This window comes from Thermobia domestica, chromosome 11, assembly GCF_964235325.1.
Source record: "Thermobia domestica chromosome 11, izTheDome1.hap1.1, whole genome shotgun sequence".
NCBI classification, from domain to species: Eukaryota; Metazoa; Arthropoda; class Insecta; order Zygentoma; family Lepismatidae; genus Thermobia; species Thermobia domestica.
The window spans coordinates 197,967,563-197,994,520 of record NC_137464.1 but is presented as its reverse complement, the minus strand read 5'-3'; the positions used below and the strand labels follow the sequence as shown (position 1 = coordinate 197,994,520).

Sequence of the window (26,958 nt, the reverse complement as noted above, 5' to 3'; positions counted from 1 at the left end):
TTCGTTGACCAACTTCCTTGATAAAATTGAAGCCTTCTTTGCCCGAAGCTCCACTGGTTTCCACAGCTATAGTTACGAATTGGTATTTGTCAATTAGGTTACTATATTTTGTTTCTCTTTTCTGTTTCTTTTCTACTAGCTATGATATCAGCTTGAACCGATGAAAAAGGAATATTGGAACAAGCGTACGTGTCGGCACATGTAAAGTCCCAAACCAAGGCTTTACCTGTTTTCCAAGGTATCAATGTTAATCCATCAGGTCTCTTGCCGTCTGATCGATTGCATCCAGTTGGTTCTCGTATTGATGGTATCTCGTATAATAATTTTGTAATATTATATGTGTGATGTTTAGAACATTTTCTCTACCTCTTTTTAAAATAATCATTTTAAAAAATCAATGCCATTGGATTGTGATTAATAACTTAATGATTCTAAATGAAAAACTGAGTTAAGAAAATGTACTAAATTGTATTTTTTACGCTTATTAAGTTTGTTACATGGCACACTTGATCGTTATACTGAAAATGTCTATAAAAGCACGAATTTGTACTAAGAACTCTAAATCCATCCTACCCGGAAACACACACAAACACTTATCTTTTGATCAGATCATTTTCTTCCTTAAAAAAAAAAAAAAAAAAAATCTTTATACATAATACTGGTTTTCTCCAAGGAAAAAGAAAACATTATTCCACTAGGATCTTCCAACCTTTTTCTCCAAAGCTAATGGCAAAGAAAAGCTTTGATTCAGGATTTTTGATCCTCCAGTCGTACGTAACTGTCTTATTATTATTGTCAATGTTCACCCGTATTTTATTGTCTCTGATATGTTCACATGTGAAACACACTTTTGAGCCTTTTTGCAATGGAGGTAGTCGTGTTGTCTTCTCAGCTCCGTCGACGAACACACATCCTGTAATAAAAACATTCAATCGTGAACGATTTTAAAACTGGAATAATTCCATGATATAATTGTGCAATCAAAAATTAAAGTGCTTTCCTACAGCAAGATTTACCAGTATATCTGGAATAAATTGACTAATCTGAATAAGAGTTTTAAGTAAAATGTTGAACAATGGCTCCAGTGTTGATATGCTTGTCTTTGCACCCATGCTGTGAGAAGTTGTGTCAACTATTTCATTTGCTTGGAAGAGCAAACACCTTTTTGTGAGCAATTACATGAAACCGATTGTAGAAAATTATTCCACGTCAACATTTGTTTGTAGGGTAAGAATATCAATTCTGATTCAACTTCAATAAGTCAAATACAAAAGATCTTATCTTGTATTCGGAGAATTAAAGATTCTTTTAAATTGATTCGATGCTCGCTGACATGAATGACTTCTATTGTGAAATAGCGACATTTCTATCAATTTTGTAATGTATTTCTTCAAGAAACAAAGTTCAACGTAATTTTTTAAAATGGTTTGATTTACTTTTTTTTTTCTCTCGGAAGGCTTCCACAAGAAGAGCCAAACCTACCTATGCTATTAGTTTAGCAGTAAATAAGTTACTGATAAAGGTATCAGGAGCATCAACACACTTGAAAGAAGTTTTAATTCTCCGGATATAAGATTAGATCTTTTATATTTAAGTAGGTTCAGATTTTTCTCAAAGCTCCACTGCAAGCAAAGAGAGGGGAGTAATTGGCTGGAACTGACTGATACCCTCGGAACTTTATAGCTGCTTCTGTGTAGCGGTGGCGCTAATGTTCCTCTTCTATCATATAATTCAATAGCTCCGCTGAACAACGTTGCAAGCGACAATTTCTGTCACATTGAGATTATAACAGAAGAACGGTACTGTAATAGGAGTTGCAATTCTATGTAACATTATTTGATATAAAGGCATAGTGTGAAACTGAAAAATTTTGATTTCTATAAACTTGAATTGTTGTCACTTGCAATTGTTTGCCGGAGTCATTCAATTAATGATGGCGCTGGTGTTCTGTCGTCTGCTTCTACAAATACCTTGTAATAAATGTATGTGATGGTGTTTACAAATAAAAGCACATGTCAATGTTTACAAATAGAACCATGTGCGAGATGTTACAATATCCTTCAACAACTGGTAGCAATTAATCAAAAATGAAATCTTTCAGTTTAACCTCCCACGATTGGTGGAATGAAAATGTGAAAGGAAATGGGAATACCCCGAGAAAATACATGGGCACTATGTTTTCCATCACAAACTTACTTGACCTGTGATACCACGCACCAGAGGTAAGCAAAGCACTCTACCACTGAGCCACCATGCCCTCCTTCCTCACCATTTCCTCTTTCCTGACAAGTGTTAGTCCTACCTGCCTATCCGTTCTAGAAAGTATTTTCGATGTACCTTGCTGTCTTCTCTATAAATTGTGAAATCAAAGAAATTCAGTTTGTTGCCGTTGAAGGGCAAATGATGTAGGTTCATTTCCTATTAGTTCAAAAGCCTTCATGCTCGTTAATCATTAAAAATATTAACAGCTGTAAGATATCTCATTACCTCCACCTTTCATATATACAATATATAGCAATATTTCTAGACTGCGCGTGAGAAACATTATAAGTCAAAAACAGGTTTTCAGGAGGTGATTTTCTATTTTACCAAGCATAAATATGAATCACTTACACTAACAGTAGCAAGACGCGATTATTCAACTCACGTTTAGAATTGACTTATACCAAGTTAATCGGAGGTGGAGCATGACACATAGATCTTCAATTTTGACTTATCTCATTTTGGCCAATTTCTGATTGATGCTGTTTCTCCCGCGCAGTCTAGCATTAACAAATAGTTTAATACTTAAATACTTCCCTGACTTCGACAACTCACTTGAAGTACACGTAAGCATGTAATGATTTGCACTAATAAAATATTTACCAGTATTTTCTTAACACGATATGAAAGCTTTTAAGAGCATGTTAAATTTAATAATCGTTAGTTAGTCATTTACTTTTCCCATAAAATGCAAAGCAGAACTATTCTCGTTTATCTCAATAAATTAAAAGCATAATCAAATCAAATGACCCTTTTTTGTAATGAAGCCTGGAAGATCGTAAAATTTAGTATCGCTCCTGTAATAATTTTTACCTGTTACCAAAATTTGGTTTTATGCTCATTCATAGTTACCTTGAGCATTAAGAAATAGTGATCCTGGTTGCAGAAGGTTTTCTCCCTCCACACGAACATCTACAAGTGCCAATCCTTCGTCGCTGCAACCAACTCCAGCTTCAAGAACCTGAAACAAACCGGTTCCAACTCAAATATTATACATTACTTCAATCACACAATTGTGTAGAATAACAATATAAAGTACGAGGAAAAACTGAAAAGTCTTGGTGCCTATTTCTTTCTTTCTCTCAGCCCCCCTCCGAGCGTAATACAAAATCGAGATATACAAGCGATGCGGTAGGCTTTTCTTGGAACAGCCCCAGTGTATCTTTCGATTTCTTTTATTGCACGGTGCTGTTATCGGTTGCCAAAGGTGGACGCAGTGCACAGGATGTCCACGCAGTATGAGCAGCGAAGTGTTATTCATTTTCTACGGTGCAAGAAACACACAGTCACAGATGTTCATAGAGAAATGGAGTTGGTGTACGAGAACAAGTGTTTAGCAATGTGAAGTCTGCAGTGGTGGTGCAAGAACTTTGAAAATGGACGAGAAAATGTTCAGAACAATGAGCAATCGGAGAGACCTCGTTCCTCGCTGACACCGGATATTACGCGTGTTGAAAAACCGTGAAAGTGGATCGACATGTTTATCTGAAGCCCATTGTCAGGGAATTTGAGATTTTCTATAGCAGTGTTTATGACATTGTGCACGATTCGTTGGGATACTGCAAGGTGTCATGTCGGTGGGTTCCTAAGCTTCTTAATGATGTCAACAAGACCAAACGAAGGGTCATGTCACTGATTCATTTGCAGCGTTACAAGGGCGTCAGTTTGGACCATACTGTCACTCCCGATGAATGTGGATATTTCATTGCACTCCCGAGTAAAAACACAAAGCATGACGTGCAAACATCCTGGATCGCCAGTAACAAAGAAATTCTGAACACCATCGACTTGTAAACTCATGCTGACAGTGTTTTGGAAGTCAGAAACCACTCCTACTGCATTTCCTCCGAAGAGGTGAAGCCATCAACGCATAACGCTACTGCCACACACTCTCCCATTTGCAAGCAGCCACTACGAAAAAGCATCATGGTATTCAGGATATTGACGATGTGGTTTTCCTCCATGACAACACAAAACCGTACGTGGCGAAAAAAAAAAAAAGCCAAATTTCACTTTAGTGGGTGAGATATTATGGAGTATCCCCTTACAGTCCAGACCTTGCCCCAGTAATTAATATCTTTTTGGTCCATTGAAGTAGTTCCTGGCAGGGCAGAGGTTCACAAATGACACCTAAGAGCAGAACAATGTTCGTCGTTGGTTTCGTGACCAGCCGGCCGCCTTTTATGCAGCGGGTATCGAGAAACTTATGGCACGGCGGGACAATTGCTTAAACAGATGTGGTAATTATGTGGAAAAATAGACACAGGTGCGTACAATATTTTGTACATGTATATGATATCTTGTTTTCAGTTTACAGTTTGTAATCAGTAGGCGCACAGACTTTTCGATTTTTCCTTGTATTTATGCTCATATATGACCTTTCTTTAATTCTTCTCGCATTCGCATGGAGACTATCTTAACAGTGATGAAGGAGTTCTTGTTTGACAATTATTTCCTTAAGTGTACGACCTAAAAAGTATTCTAGAAGTATGAATTTATAATCAAAACTAAAATACACTAATAACTCAGTTAAAATATACTAGAAAAACAAGCACTTCATACTTTTGTGGCAACTGCACAATTCTTACACCACTCTGTAAACCAGCGATGGTCAAATGGCAGACGACGAATAAAAATAAAAAATGTATGATTTATTATTTTTCTTTTTTAACTCCATGTGTAACAGGAAGAGTGTAGCTGGCCATCATAATATACAGGGTGGCGCAGGGAACGGGAAATTCTGAATATAGAATTAGCAACACTGTATGCCAGGTATTTGTTTGGGATTGATAAGACAACATTGAGAAGACTGACATTTCGTAATAATGAAGCATTGAAGTTGTGCGGAATGTATCTTCACTGTAAAACCATTTGATAAGAACGGTGACACTCTATGGCCTCCGAGATCCTCTGAAATCAGTATGTGAGATTTTTCTCTGTGGCAAATCTATGGGGACATCTCGAAAGCAAAGAGTACACTAACACGTCCTGCAAACATCACTGAACTGAAACTGAGGGTTAAAGAAGGACTCACTGGCGTTCCTCAAGACGTAATAAATTGAGCATTTCAGACAACTTCCAAGACATACTTGTATCATATGCCGAGATGAGGGACATCTTTTCGGTGTCATTTGAAGAAATAAAGTGAAATGTAAGTGCGATAGCTAATGTCATTGTTAATGACATACTCTCTACATGCATCTGAATCATTAAATGTATTATTTCCTGTGTCGACTAATGCATTTTATGTCAATTAAAATTTTTCTGTTTTCCTGCGCCATCCTATATTTGAATTAGAACTTGATTTTTAACTGTGAAATTTTTTCTTAACATTTTGATTATCAAATTCATTCTGCAAGATAACATTTTGGTATTGGCCGGTTTTTAGAAAAATGCAATTTCATATAGTTACATTCAAATGTTCGTAGTTCCGGCTATAATGGGTCTAGACACATGAAATTGGAACGAGGATACAAAAATACAACAAATATTCTGGAAACGAGGAAGACAATGGAAAATGATTCCACAAATTGTATCCGTGGTCTTCTTATTTTATTCTGGTCAAGGGAAGAAATTATAATCTTTCAGTTTTTCTCTTTAATGACTACAATCCGCGGCAAAAAACCTGGAACATGAGGATATAAGTTTATTGTGAAACTACGCCTAACAGCACAGGGAATGAACACAACGTCTAAGTGGAACGAATCACGCCAGGATAAACCTCGGCCTCCTCCCGTGCGCACTTATTTTGGAGAAAAAGACTTCGTCATTCCACAATAAACTTATATGCTCATGTTGCAGGTTTTTTTTTGTCGCGGATTGTACAATTAAGGCTATTTTCGTGCTCTTTTACGATATACCTTCACCTCATGTACTTGAAATACTCATACACGTATTGCACACTTTTCAATAGAATTACTTTTTGGAAATTTTATATCTGCGACAAAGCATTCAATATATGTTAAAAATCATTTGTGACATGTCAAGGAATTTGTTACATACCGTGAACTCTATGGAATGTCCTGGTCCAAATTGTGGAGAATCAGAAAACAGGACAGATGGCTCTTCTGTAACTTTGGCTGCGATTTTATTTTCATTTGTTATGAAGTAGTTGGAGTTGGTTTGGTCCCAGGCTGTGAAGAGATTTAAGTTTTCAGAATAAAATATTTTTGTATCATACAATATTTATAGATCTAATTCCTAATCTTATAAGGTTTATAAAATTATTGCCTTTAAATGCAATAGAACTAGAGACAAAACAATAATTCGAAAATATTTTCTGTATCATTTATGAAAAAAAAATGAGTAATTATCTAGTAAAAAAAAAAAACGATATTTTCTCAAAAACAAGAGAATGATAGGATAAGAAATTTATTGTGATTGATATATTTTTCGAATTAGTTATCATAAATCTCAGACATTTCTGCACAAACTTCGTATAGTCCCTGTATAAAAATCTGACGCCTGGGAGTGCAGCTAGTCTAAAACTGATATCTTGAGCACTTTACTGTTGTTGAAATGCTTTTTTCAGGTGAAAAAAAAAAAAAAAAAACGCTGGGGACAAGACTGGGGTTGTCAGGGAAATGACTGAATAGTTCTCATCGATATCTTTGAATAGTCTCAACAATACGAGCAGCTGGGTATGAGCGGGCGTTGTCATGGATCGAAAGAATTCAGAGCGTAGCTTTTTTTTCTCCGTCGATCTTGAATGGCACGTCGCAGATTATTCAGTGTTTGGCAACTCACATCTACTGTAACTTGTTCGTCTTGGTTCCAAGAATTCCACAAGAATCACATCCTTTTGGTCCTAAAACACGGTTGCCGTGATTTTGTAAACTCTTGGCGTTTCTTTGAATTTCTTCGCTTTAGGAGAACCAGAGTGCCTCCACTGCATTAACTGTTGCTTTGACTCCGCAGTGGCATGATATCAAGGTTTCATCCCGGTCACTATGTGAGAAAAGAGGTAATCCCCATCCTCCCACCAGCGGGCCAAAAAATTACGTATAGCTGTCATCTTTGCTCTTTATGAGCATCTGTCAGCATTTTTAACACCCACATTACGCAATTTGTGATAACCCAGTTTGTCAGTCACAGTCCGATACAATGCTTTCGCAAACATTTCTTTAAACTCTTTTGCGAGTTCAGTTATTGTGAAACGGCGATTGGATCGCACCTGCACGTTAATGCGAACCACCAGATTGCTCGTCTAGATACTAAGCCTTCCGCTACTTTTATCGTTATGAACATCTGAACGCCCTTCCCAAAATTTCTGCACCATTACCTGATCTTTCCTTCACTCACTACTGTCAGTCCATCAGTGACACAGAATTCCCGATGGATGTCAGCTACATTCTATCCTTTGGCGTTCAGAAATCGTATGGCAGATCTCACTTGATATTTGTGGGATTTTGTATTTTGGCAGCGATCTCACCCTACTGCTACTCGCACGTATGGAACTTCATTCAGACGACTCTCTGTTGCAAGCACAGAAAACCAGAGCAGGCTAAACTTCAACAGTGAAGCTAACTCTGCATCTAAATGAATTATAGGCACTTTCTTTTACATGCACCTCGTACTTTTAAGTACATTCGTATTCGTTACAATAAGAAATAAACTTTTCCCAATCTGCTTTTCACATTTCTCATCAACCATTAATGCGTTACACATTTACAACTAACTTCTATAAACTTTACACGAATCAAATGAAGGGAAAAAAATGAGATCTTTAAGTTTTACGTCCCACAGATATGGCGGTTAGGCTAAAGGAGACGATGATGATGAGAGATGAGTGAAATGGTGGAATGAAGAAAGTGGGAGGAAACGGGAGAACCCCGAGAAAAATCACGAGCACGATGTTTGTCCATCACAAAGTCCACACGGCGCGAGCTGGGATCGAACCAGGGACCCCAAGCATCGGAGGTGAACGCTCTACCACTAAGCCACCGCGTCCCCCGAATCAAATGAAGGGCTTATCTGTTTCATATTCACTTTATTGTACAGTTTTACAAGTCCTTCCACATTTCAATTCAATATAAATTTGTAGCGAAAAGCGATATTTCAATGCATAGCGGTCCTTAAAGATTTACCTGTCAAAACTGCACCTCTGTCATCATCATTACACATACAACTAGACATAATTCACATTGCTGCATTCCTGCTATCTCGTCCTGAAACCAAGAATGGTTTTCCGGCACTGCCAATCCGAAATGCTCGCGATGTCTTTGCTTTTTAGGTCATCCAGATTTCTTGGTATTTCCGTATACACTTCAGTTTTATAGTATCCCTACAATCAAAATTCATATGGGCTCATGTTTGGCGATACTGCGGGCGATGATGTGGGTCTTATGTGGCCAATCTACCTGTCTCCAAATTCTTGTTCAGAAAGTTTGATTGCAGAAGCGAAACAGGCAAGGTCTCCGTTTTGCTGGAAGTGCAAATCATTCATTCTTGATACCCACTGGGGGCTAAAGTGGCTCAGTAGTAGAGCCTTCACCTCTTGTGCGTGAGTCCCTGACTCGATCCCAGTTCGCAGCAAGTGGCCTCGTGGTGGATAAACACCGTGTGTGTGGGGTTTCTCGGAGTTCTCCCGTTTCCTTCCATTTTCTTCATTCATTCTCATCATCACCGTCTCCTTTAGCTTACACGGCATAACTGAGGGACGTAAAACTGGAAGATCTCGTTTCACTTTTGATACCCATTGCAGCCAACTTTGGAAGTATGAATATCTGCAGCGTGTTGAGGTACGCAGCGCTCGTCATCGTATCGCTCAAAGCATAAAGGCCCGATTAGGTGGTTCATAGCTATAGCGCACCACATATTCACTTTACGGGTATCTCTCTAGTGGGTTCTGTCCCTCAGTCAGTCTTCAGCGAGCAGTGTTACCAGTAAAACTCTAGTTTACTGTGCAGTACAAACTACTTCTTTCATTAGCAAACGGTGGTTCGTCAGATTTTAAATCAGCAGAAACCTCTGACACTCGGATAATTACAAGCATGTCAGTAAATAATTCTTTTTAATATATTACCAGTAAAGGCAATTTTCACATTTTATTTTTTCGAAGCAGCAAAATATTGAGTCATGATAATGAGAAACATAATTTTGTCGTTATCCTTTATAAGGAATGCTACTTACCAAAAATGACGGATGCATCCCTTTCATACTTTACGCTTTAAAATTTTACCACGGATGTGCTCTGTCTAATGTATTGGTCATCAGAAACTAATCTATATAAGGAGACCGATTATGTGTACAGTGAACTTACACATAACAACAAGGAAGATATTACGTGGGAAAATAGAAGCAATCAATCGACTTTCCTTACACAACATGTACTATACGTGAAAATTCAACGAAAAAATGAGTAAAAAAAGTGCAAAACGAAATCGCAAATCGAACATGGTCATCATTATGCTACCTAATCTACTTCTATGGGCTGCGGTGACTCAGTGGTAAAGCATTTACTTCTGTACGTGAGGACTGTGGTTCCAACCCAGCTCTCACCAAGTGGGCTTTGTGGTGGACAAACACAGTGTGCGTGGGTTTACTTGCGGTTATCAAGTATCCTCCCACTTCTTCCGCCATTTCATTCATTTTCATCGCCACCGTCTCTTTTAGCCTCCACGGCATAACCGTGGAATATAAAACTGAAGGGGGTATTTTATTTCCAATCCGCTCCCTAAGGAGCCAAACATCATTCACTCATGAGATAACGTAGTGGTTTGCGCAGCAGCACATATAAGCCGGAGACTAGGATTTAATTCTCGACTTAGTCTCGCACTCTTTTACTTTATGAAGATATTACGGTTTTTGTGCAACTAAAATTTACTCAAATTGCTTCTCCTTCTTGCTGTACATCTACACTTTACTGAGATATTGGTCGCTCGCCAAAGGATTAAAACAATAACAATAATATTTTGTTATATATTTACCAAATGGTTTCTGATTGGTCACTGCGACATGAGGTAAGCTCCAAGCACTCCATTCAGAATCTCCTTCTGCTTTACAACAGACTCGGAAAGTATATGGCATCCCAGGTTGAAGCTCTCTCACAAGAAAGCTTGTTTCTGGTCCACAATATACATCATGGAAGTTGCAGAAGAGATGCTCTTTACCTTTGATGTCACCATAAGCAAACTGTAACCTAAATGCATGTATGTCTGTGATGTGCTCAAAATCAACCTGTTAAGAAATATGATTGCTTTAAAAACAAAATAAAAAGAATCTCTATACTACTACTAAGAGTATTATTTACAACAAAATAGTGACACTGATTTCAAGTATCTCATACGCCATTTATCCAGTCTTGCTTTGTAGACGGAAAATGATGTAACACATCATAACACAAATTAATTTTATTTTAATAAATTTAGGCGGAAATTTACCTTAAATATATTCATAGTGAAGATTACATTCACTCATCGATAATTCAATGAAATAAAAACAGAAAACAATAAAAGAAAACGGACACCCAAGTTTCGATTACTTTTGAATTTAATTTACGTTTATATTGTGCTACGAAAATCTCGGCAAAATTTTACACTAACAGGTTGCTTGAATTGGAAAATAAAATATTCGATCTAAAAAAGTGATTCGGTACTTCGCTCTCACGTACATTTACGACGTTTTAATCTCAGTGTGACATTTATTTTTACCATAAGACAGTCCGTAAAAGTACGATTGCTTGTTTAACTATTTGAGGACATGAACTGATACATGTTTAGTAAAATATTCTTTTATTTACAGCGTCTAATATTTAATGTATTTTTAACTATATTGTTTCGATGCTCCCTAAAACTTTCCTCAGCAGATCTCAACAACTCAAATGCAATTGATCTTACTTCTTAGAATATTATCTTGCACTATTTCGTGTGCACGGTAAGCAGTTATGAGGTCCCAAAACTTGTTAATACAGTAATGTACATTTATTTTACTAGAATTCTCTTCTTTTGAGTGTTATAGCTGTATAAAACTTATGCAGAGGATTTTTGAGACATAAATTTGCACTACTTTAGAGAATTTCTGTTAATTTCTAAGACACGTTGTAAAGATGCTGTTACAATCTTAAATCTACAATTAAATGTTAAAATTGTGCGTTAAACTTTGATGGTTACACATTGCAGAGAGATTATTCTAAACATACATATGTTTATATTATGTAGTAAGAACTTAGACAATTTATTACTAACAACATTATAGCTATAGAAATAGCGTTGTATTGTTTTATTTTTATTTTTATGTTATTTATTTATTTATTTATTTTTTTAAGAAGTGGTTTACTGTTTAAAGTTAAGATTCTTGTACAATTATTTCGGGTTAGTTACAAAATAAAATTAGCAAAGGAATGGGGATATTGGACAAAAGTTCTAATAAAAATAGTATACACTATGCAATTACCTACCTCTTCCCAATGTACTAGAAGAGCTCCAGGTTTTTCTTCAATGTCCACAACCTGTACCGGCCCCATGCGAGAAACTCGTCCTAATGCAAGAATCTTAGATTGCAGCTCAATTTGCGCTGTATTTCCTGGAAACTGGAAAGAGATGTTTGGCACTTCCTCAAGTTTTGGAACAGCAGGTAAACTGCAAAATAAAATTTAAAATACACATAAAATCTGTTTTCATTAAAATTTACAGGAAAACAAAAATACGAAACATTAGAGAAACACATGGTCACGATACTGATGATGCGCTTATTATCCTTCTCTGCCAAATCAATCAATCAATCAATCAAAATACAAAAGAGAAAGTGTAGAATGTTAGCAAATTATATATATAACACGTACTTTTAAACAACTAGTCAAACAAAGCTTAATTTTATATATATATAATTGTTTTCAAAATTTGTAAAAACAAATAAAAAGAATTTGTTAAGAAGATATGGGCTAAAAAGCTTACTGCCTGTTGTTCTGGCCGCAACCTGACAATCTCACAATCTACATATAAAAATTATGTTCGATAGTGTCTGTAGAAGGATATGTTAGATATCTGAAACCGTTACATATTGTAATTTAAAATACAGTGGGTTTTAAGCTTTGGTCAGTGTTTCTTTTGATAAAAATTATAATGTGTAAACAAGAATTTTAGGAATGATTTTAAAAAATTGCATTCTTCGCCAATCATTAGTTTTTGGATCAGGGGCCACAAAATATTTGAACATCCCCTAAATCGAGTTCTGGCATTTTCTATTGAATAAGCACATCATACTAAGTAAGTGATAGTTTGGGTTTGGCTAGACTATATATAGTTCTCCCGATATAAGGCGTATAAGAAAACTTTCGATTGAAATATATTGGATCTTAGATCAGGGGTCACAAAATTTTTGAACGGCCCGTAAATTGAGTTTTCCTATTGTCTATGGAATAAGCACTTCATACTGAGTTAAGTGATAATTTGGGTTTGGCTACACTATATGTAGTTCTCCAGATATAAAGCGTACAAACAATTTTTTGATTCAAATATATTGGATCTTTTAATTCAAAAATAGTACACAGTCGATACATACCTATTTTATTTCCAACTCTGCTTGCTATTTTCTAAATTCAAAAGTACGGTAAATAAATTTAAAAAATAAAATAAAAAAAATATTTTCTGCTAAATTAACGAACACGGGGTCCCCACTCTTAACTGCCTAGGGGTCTTGGAACCCGATCTCCCGCACCGTAAGTGGAACGCTAACCATTTAGCGACGAGGCAAATCAATTAGAAGATTACTCTCTACATTATATCAAATGCCTTGAAGTCTTATTTCAAAGCAATATCAGTTCGCCAGGCATGGTTTAATACACATTTTTTCATAAATATGAATTTACTTATTTACTTTTAAATACGAATAAAAATACAGTTTTTATAGAAAGTAATTTCTAACAATATTTTACTTCATAATAAAACTATCTGTATATTACCTTCGATAATGAAAATAAAACGTACCTTCCTAAGTCTGAGGCCTGCTCTGCAAACCTTAAAGCTCTTTCTCGAGTAGTTACTCCTCCAGTATTTAATATATTTTGTCCTTCTTCAATATAAGCTCGTGTCTCATGCAACTTCTCATTTATCAAATCTTGGCACGCTAGCAATGGCTCTGTTCCGGCCTCCTGTATCTTTCGCACTTCAGCTTTCAGAAAAACACGGCGTTTGTTCACAGTTTCCACCAAGGAAGACGCTAAAATATCAAATGTTGAGTCGATTTCTTTTATGGTTTTGGAAGCACTGGTTACAATCTAAGGGAGAAATACAATATTATGTAAGTAAATCCTAAGCATTGTACAAATGGTTTGATAGCGATAATAAAATGTAAACCTACTAAATAGTAGATATAGTAGTAAACATTATATCTAGTTTACTTCTTTTGCAGAAAAACTGGGCTCTTTCCTCCTTCGTAAAAACAATTTGTTTTATCCATATATTCAGCAGTATGACTTCAATAGCATAGTCTACATATCGCTACAGCTGCTATTACTTAAAATTCATAAATTGATACTCTTACATATCATCATCGAGTAATTACTTTACAAGATTTCAATGTCTTTTGCAGGTAAAATTTATTTAATTCTTCAAGCAGTGTCAAGACGATAATTGAAAGAAAAGGGTAAATCGAAAGGATGTAAAAGCATTATCTTCTACATAATTTCCATTAGAACTTGAACCTGTAAATGCCTATAGCGTAAATGGTATTCTTCCCTATTTTCCTGTGTTTTTATCGTCCAGACAATGCTCCGAGAATTAAAAATGCAAGTTGACAACAAAGCGTCGAAGCTTTTAAGGTTAGTACTAAATATCATATGATCTTTCGTACAAACAATAAACATGTATTGACATCTATAAATATAACAGCTCATTTAGAATGAATCATTTCTAGTTACTGTCTTTTCTATTTGACTAATAGCTGTTTCGGAACTCGTCCAGCCATCAAATCATTGTGTCAGACTAGAACTTTTTTTGCGGATTGTGTGTAAAGGAAAATGGTTGAGATCACGAAGGGGTTACCAATGTTAAATGTTACAATAAGTACGTTAGTAAATCTTCATTGAGGTAATTATTTTATAGTTTAAAGTATGCAGGTTACAAATATTACATAAATACTCCGATGCAGCATACACAATGTAAGTTTTATGCTGATCATACGTACTTACACAAACTTCTATAGTAATTGATTGACACTGCAATGGCTACCGGAGCCAGCTTTTATCATATTCTAATTTACGCAGCCATCAGAGGTAATACAACTTTTTGTATTTCCCAAAATTTAGTTCAAATAGAATAATATGTTAAATTTCTCAATTTGTACAATACACGCTTAGGTATAAATAAAAATAATAAATAATTTACCTCCGTTTTTCACGGTAAAGAGGACTTGAAAAAGGTACCAGGAATTCTTACAGATGCCGAAATTATTATCTTTGAAAAAATACACGCAAAGTACACCAACTACTATATTATTTCTATTTATACATAATGCATGTTATACAAATTGAGAAATCTAACATGATATCCTTTGAAACAAAGAAAAATATCGTAAGGTACGTAATTTATTTTATTTTTATTTATATGGATTTTTAAAAATAAACATTAACTAAGTATGTGTATGAAAGGAAGAAAGAACAAAAACAAGAAAAAGTAGGTTTCTCCTCCAAGACGTTCAGAAATCGAAATCTTCTTTCCATCTTACAAAAATCGTCACTACATCTCGAACAAACACAAGAGCAATATAGGAAATAACTCCTGTAGGCTAAATGCACATTTTTATGTAGAAACTAGCACAATTGTCATTAAGAATACAAAGTTTCTAAGGTAAAGAATAAATGTACCTCCATACATACCCATGTGAATCACATGAAGTAGTCCATAGTCTTCTAGTCCACCATTGAAAGCACAAAAGGAGAAACAAATTACATATATTACGCTACTTCTTTACATTTTTCCATGACGTATGACAGAAAAAATCATATACTACGAAGCACATGTCAAAAGAAAGGAGGGAGGCGATATTTAAAAAAAAATAAAAAAAAATTGTGGTTGATATACAAGTACATACCTTGGCTATTTGTCGATGTAGTCACCATGAACCTCCAGATATTTCTGGTAACGTGGCACAAGCTTCCCTATACTCTCTGTGTAAGGATCTGCTGTTTTGAGCCCAATCTGCACCCAATCCAGAACTGATGTTTTGAGCACTTCACTGTTGTTGAAACACTTCGATGCAAGTCAGGTGAAGAAAAAGAAAGAAATCGCTAGGGGAACGGTCGGGGATGTGAGGGGGTGATTGGATAGTTCCCATTGAAATATTTAAATTGTCTCAACACTACAAGCAACTGTGTATGGGCGGCTGTTGTCATAAATCAGAACAATTCCAGACCGTAGTATCCCTCTCCGCTGATTTTGGATGGCACATCGTAAATTATTCAGTGTTTGGCAATACATGTCTGCTGTAATTGTTCGTCCTGGTTCCAAGAATTACATCAGAATCAAAACACGGTTGTCATGATTTTGTGAACTGATGGTGTTTTGTTTGAATTTCTTTGCTTTAGGAAAACTAGAGTGCCGCCACTGCATTGACTAATGCTTCGACTCCACAGTGGCTTATGATATCTAGGTTTCATACCCCGCCATTATGCGAGAAAAAAGGTCTCCCTCATCCTTCCCTCAGCAGGCAAAAAATCACGTGCAGCTTTCATCTTTAATCTCTGTGAGTGTCTTTAGCACTCATCTCGCATACAGTTTGTGAGTCAAAGTTCGATGCACTGCTTTAGCAAACACTTCAGGAAACTGTTTAGCGAATTCAGTTATTGTAAACGACGACTGAATCGCCTTTATCATTAATGCGTTTCACCAGATCATCCGTCTGAACACTAGGCCTTCCGCAACGCTCATTGTCATGAACATTTGAACGCCCTTCCTGAAACTCTCTGCACCACTGGCTGACCTTCCCTTTACTCATTACTGTCGGTCCATAAATGGCACACAATCACATTCTGTCCTTCGGCGTTCAGAAACTGTATGACTGATCTCACTTCACATTTAGCGGGCAGCCATTTCACCTTACTGCCACTAGCACGTAAGCAAATCCACTCGGACGATTCTATCTCTGTTGCAAGTACAGAATATTAGGGCATGCTTAACTTCATCAGTTGCCAACCCCGCTTAAAATTATTGACCTTTTTTTCTTTTGACATGCGCCACATATTTTACTGCATATTATAAATTAAACTTCAATTTCGAAAAAGAATATAGTATTAACTTTCAAATTGCAGCAGGTAATATTACAAAAGTGTTCAAGATCATCTTTACACTCGTTTTAATTTTATTTATTTTTCTTTCTTTTCTTGTGTGTGTATGATGAATAATACAAAAGCAATAAATTATTTAAATTGTTACCTCAATTCACAATATTAAATTTGGATAGTGAATGCATAGAACAATACTCGTAATTACTCAATGTGCTTCATATTAACTACTTAAAACACTTAACTTACCTTGAAGCATCCAATAATACGTTCTTGCCACACACGGTTTCGATGTATTCTTGCACCTTCATCAGTGCAAGGATGAAAAAGTACGCTGCTCAATCTACCTCACCGTTTTTCTTTTTTACTTTTTTTTTATCAATTTAATGCAAACTAACTGTGTAATTTAAACTTCTAAGACACACCTATAAAATGTTAATGCTTTTTCCCCATAGCTAATGTCGAGTTACTTTTTATTCTTGAAGAAACATTACCTACAGAACTACAACACCCTCACTATCAAATAACGAAAAGTAATTATTTTTACCGTTTTGAAAGTTGTAAATAACAAGCTAAAAGCCCATTCTTCGCACGGAGAGAATAGATTTATGTACAACAAAAGATCTGGACGATATTTTTCAGTCTTCCTCAGCCCCAAACCAATAAGAGCGGAACTTGGACTTAAAAAGCATTTGGAGTGTCACTATTCATATCAGCGACCCCGAAAACTATGGATTAGACAACAAACTCGATGACTTTCTATTATTTTTGCACGTCACCCCTTCTCAATCCCATTCCTCATCACCCTCCCATACCGATGGGGGTTGAACTTGGACTTAAATAGAATCTGGAGTGTCATTATTCATCCCAGTGACCAAGAAAAATAACTGTTACCGTTCTGAAGAATATTATTAACTACCTGAAATTAACGTTCTTAGCGTGGGAAGAATAGGTGTACGGAAAACAACAAATAACGTCCATTTTGGATATGTTATTTTTCACCTCTTGTCTCTCCTCATGCCAATGGGTTTTAACTTGGATTTCAACGAAATTGAGAATGTTACTATGGATATTAGCGATCTCGAAAACTATGGCTTGGACACTAAAATCACTTGTTTTCTATTATTTTTATGTGCCAGTCCCTTCCCACTCCCATGACGATGGAGAAATGAACTTTGACTTAAGCGGCATTAGGAGCACCAATATTTATCTCCGTGACCCCGAAAACTATGTACTGAATACTAATATCGGTCGTTTTTGATTATTTTTATATGTTAGCCCCTTCCCAATATCACATCACACACTCCCATATCAACGGAGAATGAACCTGAACTCAAATGGCATCAGGGGTATCACCATTCATCCCAATGATCTCGAATTGGACATTAATATCTGTAGTTTTCGATTACCCCCCCCCCCCACACACACATTGGAGATGAATTTGGAGTTAAACGGTATCGGAAATAACGCTATTAATCTCAGTGATCCTGAATACCTGTGTTTGGACACTAATATCGGTCGTTTTTGATTACTTTTACATGTCACTCCCAATTACCCCTTCTCTTCCTTTGCCAAAAGCGTACTAGAAACGTAAATTAGGTCAGGGTCCACTCGTATACTAATCACCAAAGTCGGTACAGCGGTCTAGGAGAGGTTAACTCAAAGTGTGCATTTTAATTTTAAAATGCATTTTAGTGCGCATTATGCATATCACTTGAAAACTACTGACCTACAATATGAGGAATTCTGATGCTGAACAAATTCTAACGTCTATTTACAAGGAAGCAAGAAGTTAATTACTCGCTAGTTCGTTGGCTCTTGCGTTTTCTCTTTTTGACCTCTGCGTCAGCAGTCAAACTAAGAGACCGTTTGCGCACTAAAATCACTCATATAAGATCCAATGAGCATTAATTAATTTCTTGTCTTCTTGTAAACAGACGTCAGGATAAGTCTAACGGCAGAATTCTTCACATATAAGTTCGTAAAAAGCTTAGAATTCATCCTTGCACTAACGAAGATATAGGCACACATTAAAACTATGTGAAAAAACATTTACATGGATGCTTGAAGGTAAGATAACTGTTTATTTAACAAGCACTCAAAATGTTCTTAATCTGTAAAACTAGTGAAGTAAATCAACGAAGCTTCCCGAATCAGAGTGGATCCGTCGTCCACGTGTTTATTGCATTGGATCAGCTTCTGAATGTTCTTTTCATCATTTTTTCAACGCATAATGTTAATTCTTCTTATATCAAACATAAAATCAATTTGCATTTTACTTACAGAACTTTTATTTTGGTTTGTTCGATTTTTAACTATCCTATATCATTTTTTTTCCATGCGATTTAAAGATTTATATTTGAGAAATGCACGCAACGACCTACTTTTTTTTTTCCTCTCTCCTAAACTTAACTTTTACTATATCGAACCTTAATTCCTGATTGAAACTGTGCGATTGGGTACGAAAATGAACCCAGGTACCCGACTTCTTGTCGATGCATTACCCACTACTTCAGTAATATAGGACTTTACACGTTAAGAACGGTATCAAGCAATTGCCGAATCTTGGAAAGATAGGCATCATATCTACTCCCAGATTGTTAAAAAAAAAAAAAAAAAAAAAAAAAAAAAAAAAAAAAAAAAACTTTTAACATATATGACATTCTATTTACAAGACATTTTTAGGCAAAGTGGGAAATACATGCAATGGTTTACGGTTTTACCTACTTTGCCTTGGCAATATACACAATCATTAGGAATTCTCTACAATACCGAACAAAGTTAGCGGATATAGTGAAATCAGTTATTCTCATTTTTCACATAATTTATTTTCTTTTGATGATAGCTCTTTAGTGTAATGACTGGTGAAAAGAATAGTATTATGTAGAAAATACTCTGAATACGATTTTTGAACATTAAACAAAAGATGAATTGCTACAACAAACTAATTAAAAACAGCTACACGTAAATAAACAAACTACGGAAGGACTAGAAGAATATGTCTCAGTTTCAGCCTTTCTACTATACTATATTTTCATCAGGAAGAGTAGATGTACCGCTATCATTATCTTCCGATCTTAAGAAACACTACTTTCTTTTAGTAACATATGATAAAAAGGCATTTACATAAAAGAAAGGAATTTGGACCAATAAAGAGCAAATAAAAAGCCATTGATTACAACAAGGTACACTGAATGATACCTGGAAGAACAAAGCATCTGCTTTTCTTGAACACAAAAACACTTTTCACTTCGACATTTGTTCTTACATATTTTACAAGTTTTGATGTGATTCAATAGCTTGTACATTCGCAAGTATTCTAAGAGAAACTTTTTAATTCCTAGGAACATCACCACACTATCCAACAACTTTCATTTACATACAGAAAATTGTGACGTCGCATACGACTATTTTAGTATACTTTCTTGAGTACCTAGCTGGAAATAACTGTCTTCTGTCACTCTTATAACAACAACATGTATCTGTCATTAAGAATGTCGAAAATTGATTATCAGGAACAAAGAACTTGACTGAACTACGTCCCTTCTGCACTGGAGAAATTAGTTTGCTCTTTTGTTGCAGAATTATAACATCGTATCTTTTCAGCAACATCTAATGTCTAGATCCTTTCTTAAGTACGTCCCGATATGCATTTCATTTACAATGTGATGATACCGTTCATCAATTAAATGTACAATGTTACTAACACTTCGTTCACAATTTAGATTTGAACTATGTTTACTTTCTACTCTTCATAGCACACTAAACAAAGAAGGCAGCTACTGGTCATTGTTGTAAGGTTGAAGGAAACAAGAATCGCTTAAAAAAAAACTACGCATCACAAATACAGAATAAGTCTATAGAAAGAAGAGTTATTTTACTTCATGAATATCATCACATAGAAGTATATTGAATAAATAGATGTTGTGAATGACATAGACTAACTATAAGAATTTAATTTTTAAAACAAATAAATTAAAAGAAAATAACAGCCAATTTACTGTTAATTCTCCCCAAAAGTTTGACATTTTATAAGCAGCAAATCAAATATTTTATGTTTTACCCTACTTCAAAGGATTAATCCCTATCCTCAGCAATACTGCTAGTGACTAGCAATCCGTTATTATAGGTTATTATAGCTAGGAACATAATTTTGATATTACGCGCCCTTGGCGCGGAAAACCCGGGTTCGATTCCCGGCGGGAGCTCATGTGGTTCGGATTCCACGTTAATTAATAGGTCCACGTCTCACATAGAATCGCTGCTGAAAGGGACGCTAAACTGAAATTCAACTCAATAATTTTGATATCAATGTCTTCCTGAAGGATGAAGCTTTCCACTGATATGCATTTTCATGGGTGGACACAGAGCTATGGGCAACTTATCCAATGCATCCGGGATGTAGATTTCCAGAAAGTATTGATAGGTTTTTCCCGTCAGCCTCTGCGGGAGTATGTGTGGACTTAGTGAAGTGTCACCGACTTCAATTGCTTCATCCTTCAGAGAGACACTGATACCAAAATTATCTTCCTAGCTTAATTAGAAGTTGAGCAATTGAGGTTTAACTTAAGTCACATTGAGGGGCGTACAGAATGTGACTTATTTTACACCGTCAGGCGGCTCAATGCCTGTAACTCTGTAACGATGCATTTCCTGACATATGGTCATATGAACTATTTTACTTGTCTATTCATAAGGAATCCACCCCTGAAATTTTGCCGTACTATTTTGTTACACCCTGTATAATTAGGTGAGTACTTTTCTAACATTTTACTAGTTTACAAGCGCCGTAAATACACAGAGAATACAAATATACACTTCGACAAATAATAATACATTATCTATAAAAGAGCAATAATATTTCACTTCCAAATTTTCAATTTTTTTGCTAATATTTTCGACAAGCGTCCTGTTGTCTTCATCAAAACATGTGGAAGAGGTACAATATTTAGTTTAGATGTGGGCTATAATAAATAAATAAAGGGAAGCTCAATTTTACTTGGTGCCAGAAGGAAAATATATTCATTCACATGATTCTACAAACGTATTACCAAGTGCTCTTGCTTTGTAGTTATGTATTAATTTTACATCATTTGTTAGTGTTTACCCCGATTTTCTTCTTATATTACAACATTAAAAGTTGACCTTTTATGCTTTTATATGCAGTTAAGTGTAACAACTATATTAAGAACACGTGAAAATATTACCCATTTTGCAAAGAAAGGAAACACTCCTAATCTTATAAGTATAACGTATTTTTCAAAATGTCACATATAAGACAAGACACTCCACGGCAAGGAAGGAATTCACATCATGTTAATAGGCTAGCACCGCAGGTGCCAGGCTGGACCGAAAATATTGGAAAAGTCTTTTTCTCGAATACACGGAAAGATATTTTTACCTCCCGAATTAAATATATACCCTACAGTCATCATTCGCAAGTTTGTTCAAGAGGACAACAGGTGTTCTCCTTAGTTATCATCTTGCTGCTTTTAAATGTTATTTTGGAAGTTAAAAAATAGATTAGTATTCTGGCAGATGATACATCAGAATTCACAACTGACGCATATTGCAAAGAAATTTACCTAAAGCGTCCTACTCTCGAAAATTTCTCGATTACAGTTTTAATAGCAACTGCCGTTTTTATCAAATCAATAAACTTTCCTGTTTGTTGACTCTATAATCGTCTTCTTCATCCTGTCTCACTTATTGTAAACCTTAGCCCTCATCGTATTTGAAAATTTCTGTAGAATGTGAAAAGCTGTTCCCATTTAAGCAATACATGTACTGGCTAATAGAGATTAAAATTAAAAACTACATACCAGTTTTTATGTACAGGTTTCACTTTTTGATAAAATTTTACACGACTCCGTATTCTGTGTCAACTTAATAAAAGACGGCAACTGCCGTTTAAAACTGTAATTCAAACTTAATTTCATAAATTCCTGAACAGTTTTATAATACGTTATATCGCTATGTTCATTTTGATAACACTATAAATTATTATAGCATATTTTAAGATATAGTTATATAGACGAACCTGGTTGCGTGCGTCTTCCACAGACTGTAAAAGTTCTTCTAACTTAGATGAGTACTCTTGTGCAGTTTCAATGGTCTCCAAGACAGATTTTCTACTAATTACTTCCATTATTTAAAACATGTTGTTTCGCTGAAAAGAAGATGAACAGATACAAAAAATTTTAAAACTGTATAGAACCAATTTCTACAAACTGATAGTATAGTGATTTCCGTTGAATTATGAGATAATGACCAAGATACAGCCAAACAATGAATGTATATCATGCATTAAACCCTACACCAACATAATCAAGTAGTTTTTCAGAATGGCATTTGGTGTTTGGGTAACTAACTGAATGAATAAATAATAACCTACCTCTGTATCTCGAAATGAATTTCTTATTATAAAGGAGCGAATATTGTCACTTGTGTCAAGCGTTATTATTTTCTTACTATATATATTTCCCAAACCTCATTTTTGCTTAATCATAGAATCCTCAAAATTATTCCTTGAACTTATCTTTTACATCTTTCTCCTCGTATTAACTTTAGAGCTTATGGTTGAAATTTGATAGATACAATGACCTTTAATTTTCTGTGGAATTGAAAAACTGTACACAGAACTTTCAACTTACTTGCTGAAACTGTTTCCATATCACTAACACTGAAATAGAAGGATGCTTAGTGAAGTGTACTGAACCAAGTGCTGCGAAAATTTCCGTGCAGTGACAGTGAATATAAGTTTTTATTGTTTACTGTAACTTACGATGTAGTTCTATTGCTTATCTACGCTACCTTTATCCAGATTTAGTCCTTGGTTTTGATGATAAGCAAAGAAGTTTCGTGAAAAATGTTTGTTTAATGGAATGCTTTGATTCCCTTAGGTATTTAACAATCCTGAAACCGCTTGAGTCTTGTCTTTAGGTTCTCTAATATGTTCTTTTACCTCTCTAATATGTACCTCTCTGCAAAATAGTCCACCCGCCTCCACATACAGTGCCGGTAAATTTCCTAAAATTGGTCCGGCGATACAGCAGTTAACCCCCGAAAATAATATCCAATACAGTCATCTTTCATATGTACTCATTCATCTGAACCCTCAAAAAGTACTACAATGATTTTACACTGGTAACGCTCCACCTGTAAACATAAAAATATGGCTGTGTTACTATTTAATTCTGCTTCCGGTCGGGTATGGACTTTTGGGTTTCGGGTAGAACAACAACGAATTTCGAAAAAGTACTTATTGACGCTTAATAACAATTGAAAATGTATTATTATGCAAAATTTGGTAGGTACCCCAATGGGGTTCGGGGGTATCATGGGGTTCCTAATTTATGAATTTTTAAATATTTTGAAACATATGTCTACGAAATCTTTTAAAGAACGTTACAAATACTAGATAATCGAAAACAACATCTCGCTACACCTCTTGGTTACCGAAATATGGGGAAATAAACAGTGATACCATAGATGTGTGGGGTTTGCGTACTAGATGGAACAATTTCGAAAAACTAAACACTCATTCCTAATTACAATCTCAAAAGATGTTTAAACCCAAAGCAAACATACACAGCTGTGGGGTTTTGGGGGGTACCATGGGGTCGCAAACCATCCATTTCTAAACATTAACAAAACACGTCTTAACATACTTTTAAAAAACATTACAAAGATGTGTTTACCGAAAATCCCAAGTCAGTACACCTAACTGTTACCGAAATATAGGGAAATAAAAAACCGGCACCATAGATTAGTGGGGTTCACGTGCTAAAAGGTACAGTTTTGAAAAATTAATTATTGAGCCCTAACAATAATACCATGAATATTCATAATCCATAAAAAAAACACATACTGATCGGGTTTAGGGGTACCATGGGGTTTGTGAAACCCCACATCTACTTCAGTTTTCAATTTCTTTCGAGTGGCTTAAACACCACCCTCAGCTGTGTCGAATACTGAAAACTGCATGTCAATATCTAAAAAAGGAACCGAGATTTTAAGAATTGTATCTTTGATGAGTCATAAATATAGATTCTTATGGATATTGGACTTTTGGATTTCCACTATAAGGAGGAGAAATTTCACAAAACTAATATATGTGCATTAATATACAATCTAATAGACATTCTTTAGTAAAATATGATGGTACCCCTATGGGTTAAGTGAGAACCCCACTATAGTTTCTATGAAAAGATTACTTCAATCATTAATTTCTTTCCGGCATCTTAAACAATGCACTCAGCTGTGTCGAATACTGAAACCCAAAAGTTCTTCATTTCTTCGTCTTAAAATCTCGGTTTCTTTTTTAGATATTGACATGCAGTTTTCAGTATTCGAACAGCTGATTGCATTGTTTAACGTACCCGAAAGAAATTAATGATTGAAGTAATCTTTTTATAGTAACTATAGTGGGGTTCTCACTTAACCCATAGGGGTACCATCATATTTTACTATAAAACGTCCATTAGATTGTATATTAATGCACATATATTAGTTTTGTGAAATTTCTCCTCCTTATAGTAGAAACCCAAAAGTCCGTATCCATAAGAATCTATATTTATGACGTCATCAAAGATACAATTCTTAAAATCTCGGTTCCTTTTTTAGATATTGACATGCAGTTTTCAGTATTCGACACAGCTGAGGGTGGTGTTTAAGCCACTCGAAAGAAATTGAAAACTGAAGTAGATGTGGGGTTTCACAAACCCCATGGTACCCCTAAACCCGATCAGTATGTGTTTTTTTTATGGATTATGAATATTCATGGTATTATTGTTAGGGCTCAATAATTAATTTTTCAAAACTGTACCTTTTAGCACGTGAACCCCACTAATCTATGGTGCCGGTTTTTTATTTCCCTATATTTCGGTAACAGTTAGGTGTACTGACTTGGGATTTTCGGTAAACACATCTTTGTAATGTTTTTTAAAAGTATGTTAAGACGTGTTTTGTTAATGTTTAGAAATGGATGGTTTGCGACCCCATGGTACCCCCCAAAACCCCACAGCTGTGTATGTTTGCTTTGGGTTTAAACATCTTTTGAGATTGTAATTAGGAATGAGTGTTTAGTTTTTCGAAATTGTTCCATCTAGTACGCAAACCCCACACATCTATGGTATCACTGTTTATTTCCCCATATTTCGGTAACCAAGAGGTGTAGCGAGATATTGTTTTCGATTATCTAGTATTTGTAACGTTCTTTGAAAGATTTCGTAGACATATGTTTCAAAATATTTAAAAATTGATAAATTAGGAACCCCATGATACCCCCGAACCCCATTGGGGTACCTACCAAATTTTGCTTAATAATACATTTTCAATTGTTATTAAGCCTCAATAAGTACTTTTTCGAAATTCGTTGTTGTTCTACCCGAAACCCAAAAGTCCATACCCGACCCTGCTTCCTGCAGAAATATGTTCCTCCTTTCCATACAAGGCATTGAATTTTCCTGTAAATTTTACCAAATGTGGTCTGCCTAAACTTGTCCAGCACCATATTAACGTTTTCTCGGTAAATTGGAGACCAAATAAGTAAACGGTAATAGTATACATGAGAACCCCCTGATCTGCGTTTCTTCTGTGTTCTATTACCACTTCTTCATGAAATACCATAAATTTTCTACATAGTGCAATAGTAAGAAGTATCCATGTGCACAAGACATGCGATACCGGTATGCGTTAAATTCCCTCCCCCCCACACACACACATATTCATAGATAAAGTACAAGGGCACTACACATGCAGATATAAAGTACAGGTACGTTCTTTTTTATTTTCGTATCAGTCGATAAGTAAATAAAAGTCGCTTTGTTACCCCCTTTGTAAGTTCGTACATACTCAATGAATAATCCCTAAAAGTATGAGCGTCCTGCTCCTTCAGGAACTGATGCAGCTTCATGTATACTATAAACAAATGTATCGAGTCACGGGTGGGCCTGTGGACTTCTGCCAGTTTAATCAAAACATTGCCCTATACAGATCTTGAATGCCAATTTAATAACGTGGGTGACACTATGAGGTTCTTACACACTACGATACCCGTGAACAGTTAACTCTTATTACCCTAAATTTGCATAAAATGTTTTGTGCTAAACCTCAAACTTCTGCTTTTTTACATTAGTTAACTATCTATATATACGATTGCATGAAAAATGTACCTTTTCCGGTACCAGTGGTAGTTAATAGAATCTTGGATCCTAACTACGCGCCTTTTGTAATTAGAGAGATTGATATGCTTAGAATGTCGGAACTCAGTCGTATAAAAAACTCCATTATTATTAATTTTACATAAACTAGTACTCACTTTTCTATTTTTCTTAATATCTGTATAGAAAATTTAATATTAAACGTAAACAACTGGGCGTAGTAGATCACAAATCCTCCCAATTTGTTGTTTGTGTTCACTGTTTTGTAATTTACACTTTTACAGTTTACTGTTCCCTTCGGATAAGTATTCTCAT

The 26,958-nt window shown here is 35.5% G+C and overlaps 1 protein-coding gene across 2 annotated transcripts; it reads right to left on the bottom strand.

The window, feature by feature from the left end:
• Positions 1-448: 448 nt before the first annotated feature.
• LOC145664652 (cytokine receptor-like factor 3) lies at positions 449-26,958 on the bottom strand. 2 transcript variants are annotated; one of them, XM_081731488.1, is made up of 8 exons: positions 26,802-26,958; positions 22,521-22,649; positions 13,188-13,477; positions 11,660-11,840; positions 10,191-10,440; positions 6,265-6,395; positions 3,115-3,223; positions 449-913 (listed from the first exon to the last, which is right to left on the bottom strand). In XM_081731488.1, exons 2-8 carry the CDS (start codon positions 22,626-22,628, stop codon positions 687-689), a joined length of 1,296 nt encoding a protein of 431 aa, XP_081587614.1. In that variant the 5' UTR covers positions 22,629-22,649; positions 26,802-26,958; the 3' UTR covers positions 449-686. The 2 variants fall into 2 exon arrangements, with proteins under 2 accessions (XP_081587614.1, XP_081587615.1); XM_081731489.1 differs by lacking the exon at positions 26,802-26,958 and adding an exon at positions 26,656-26,674.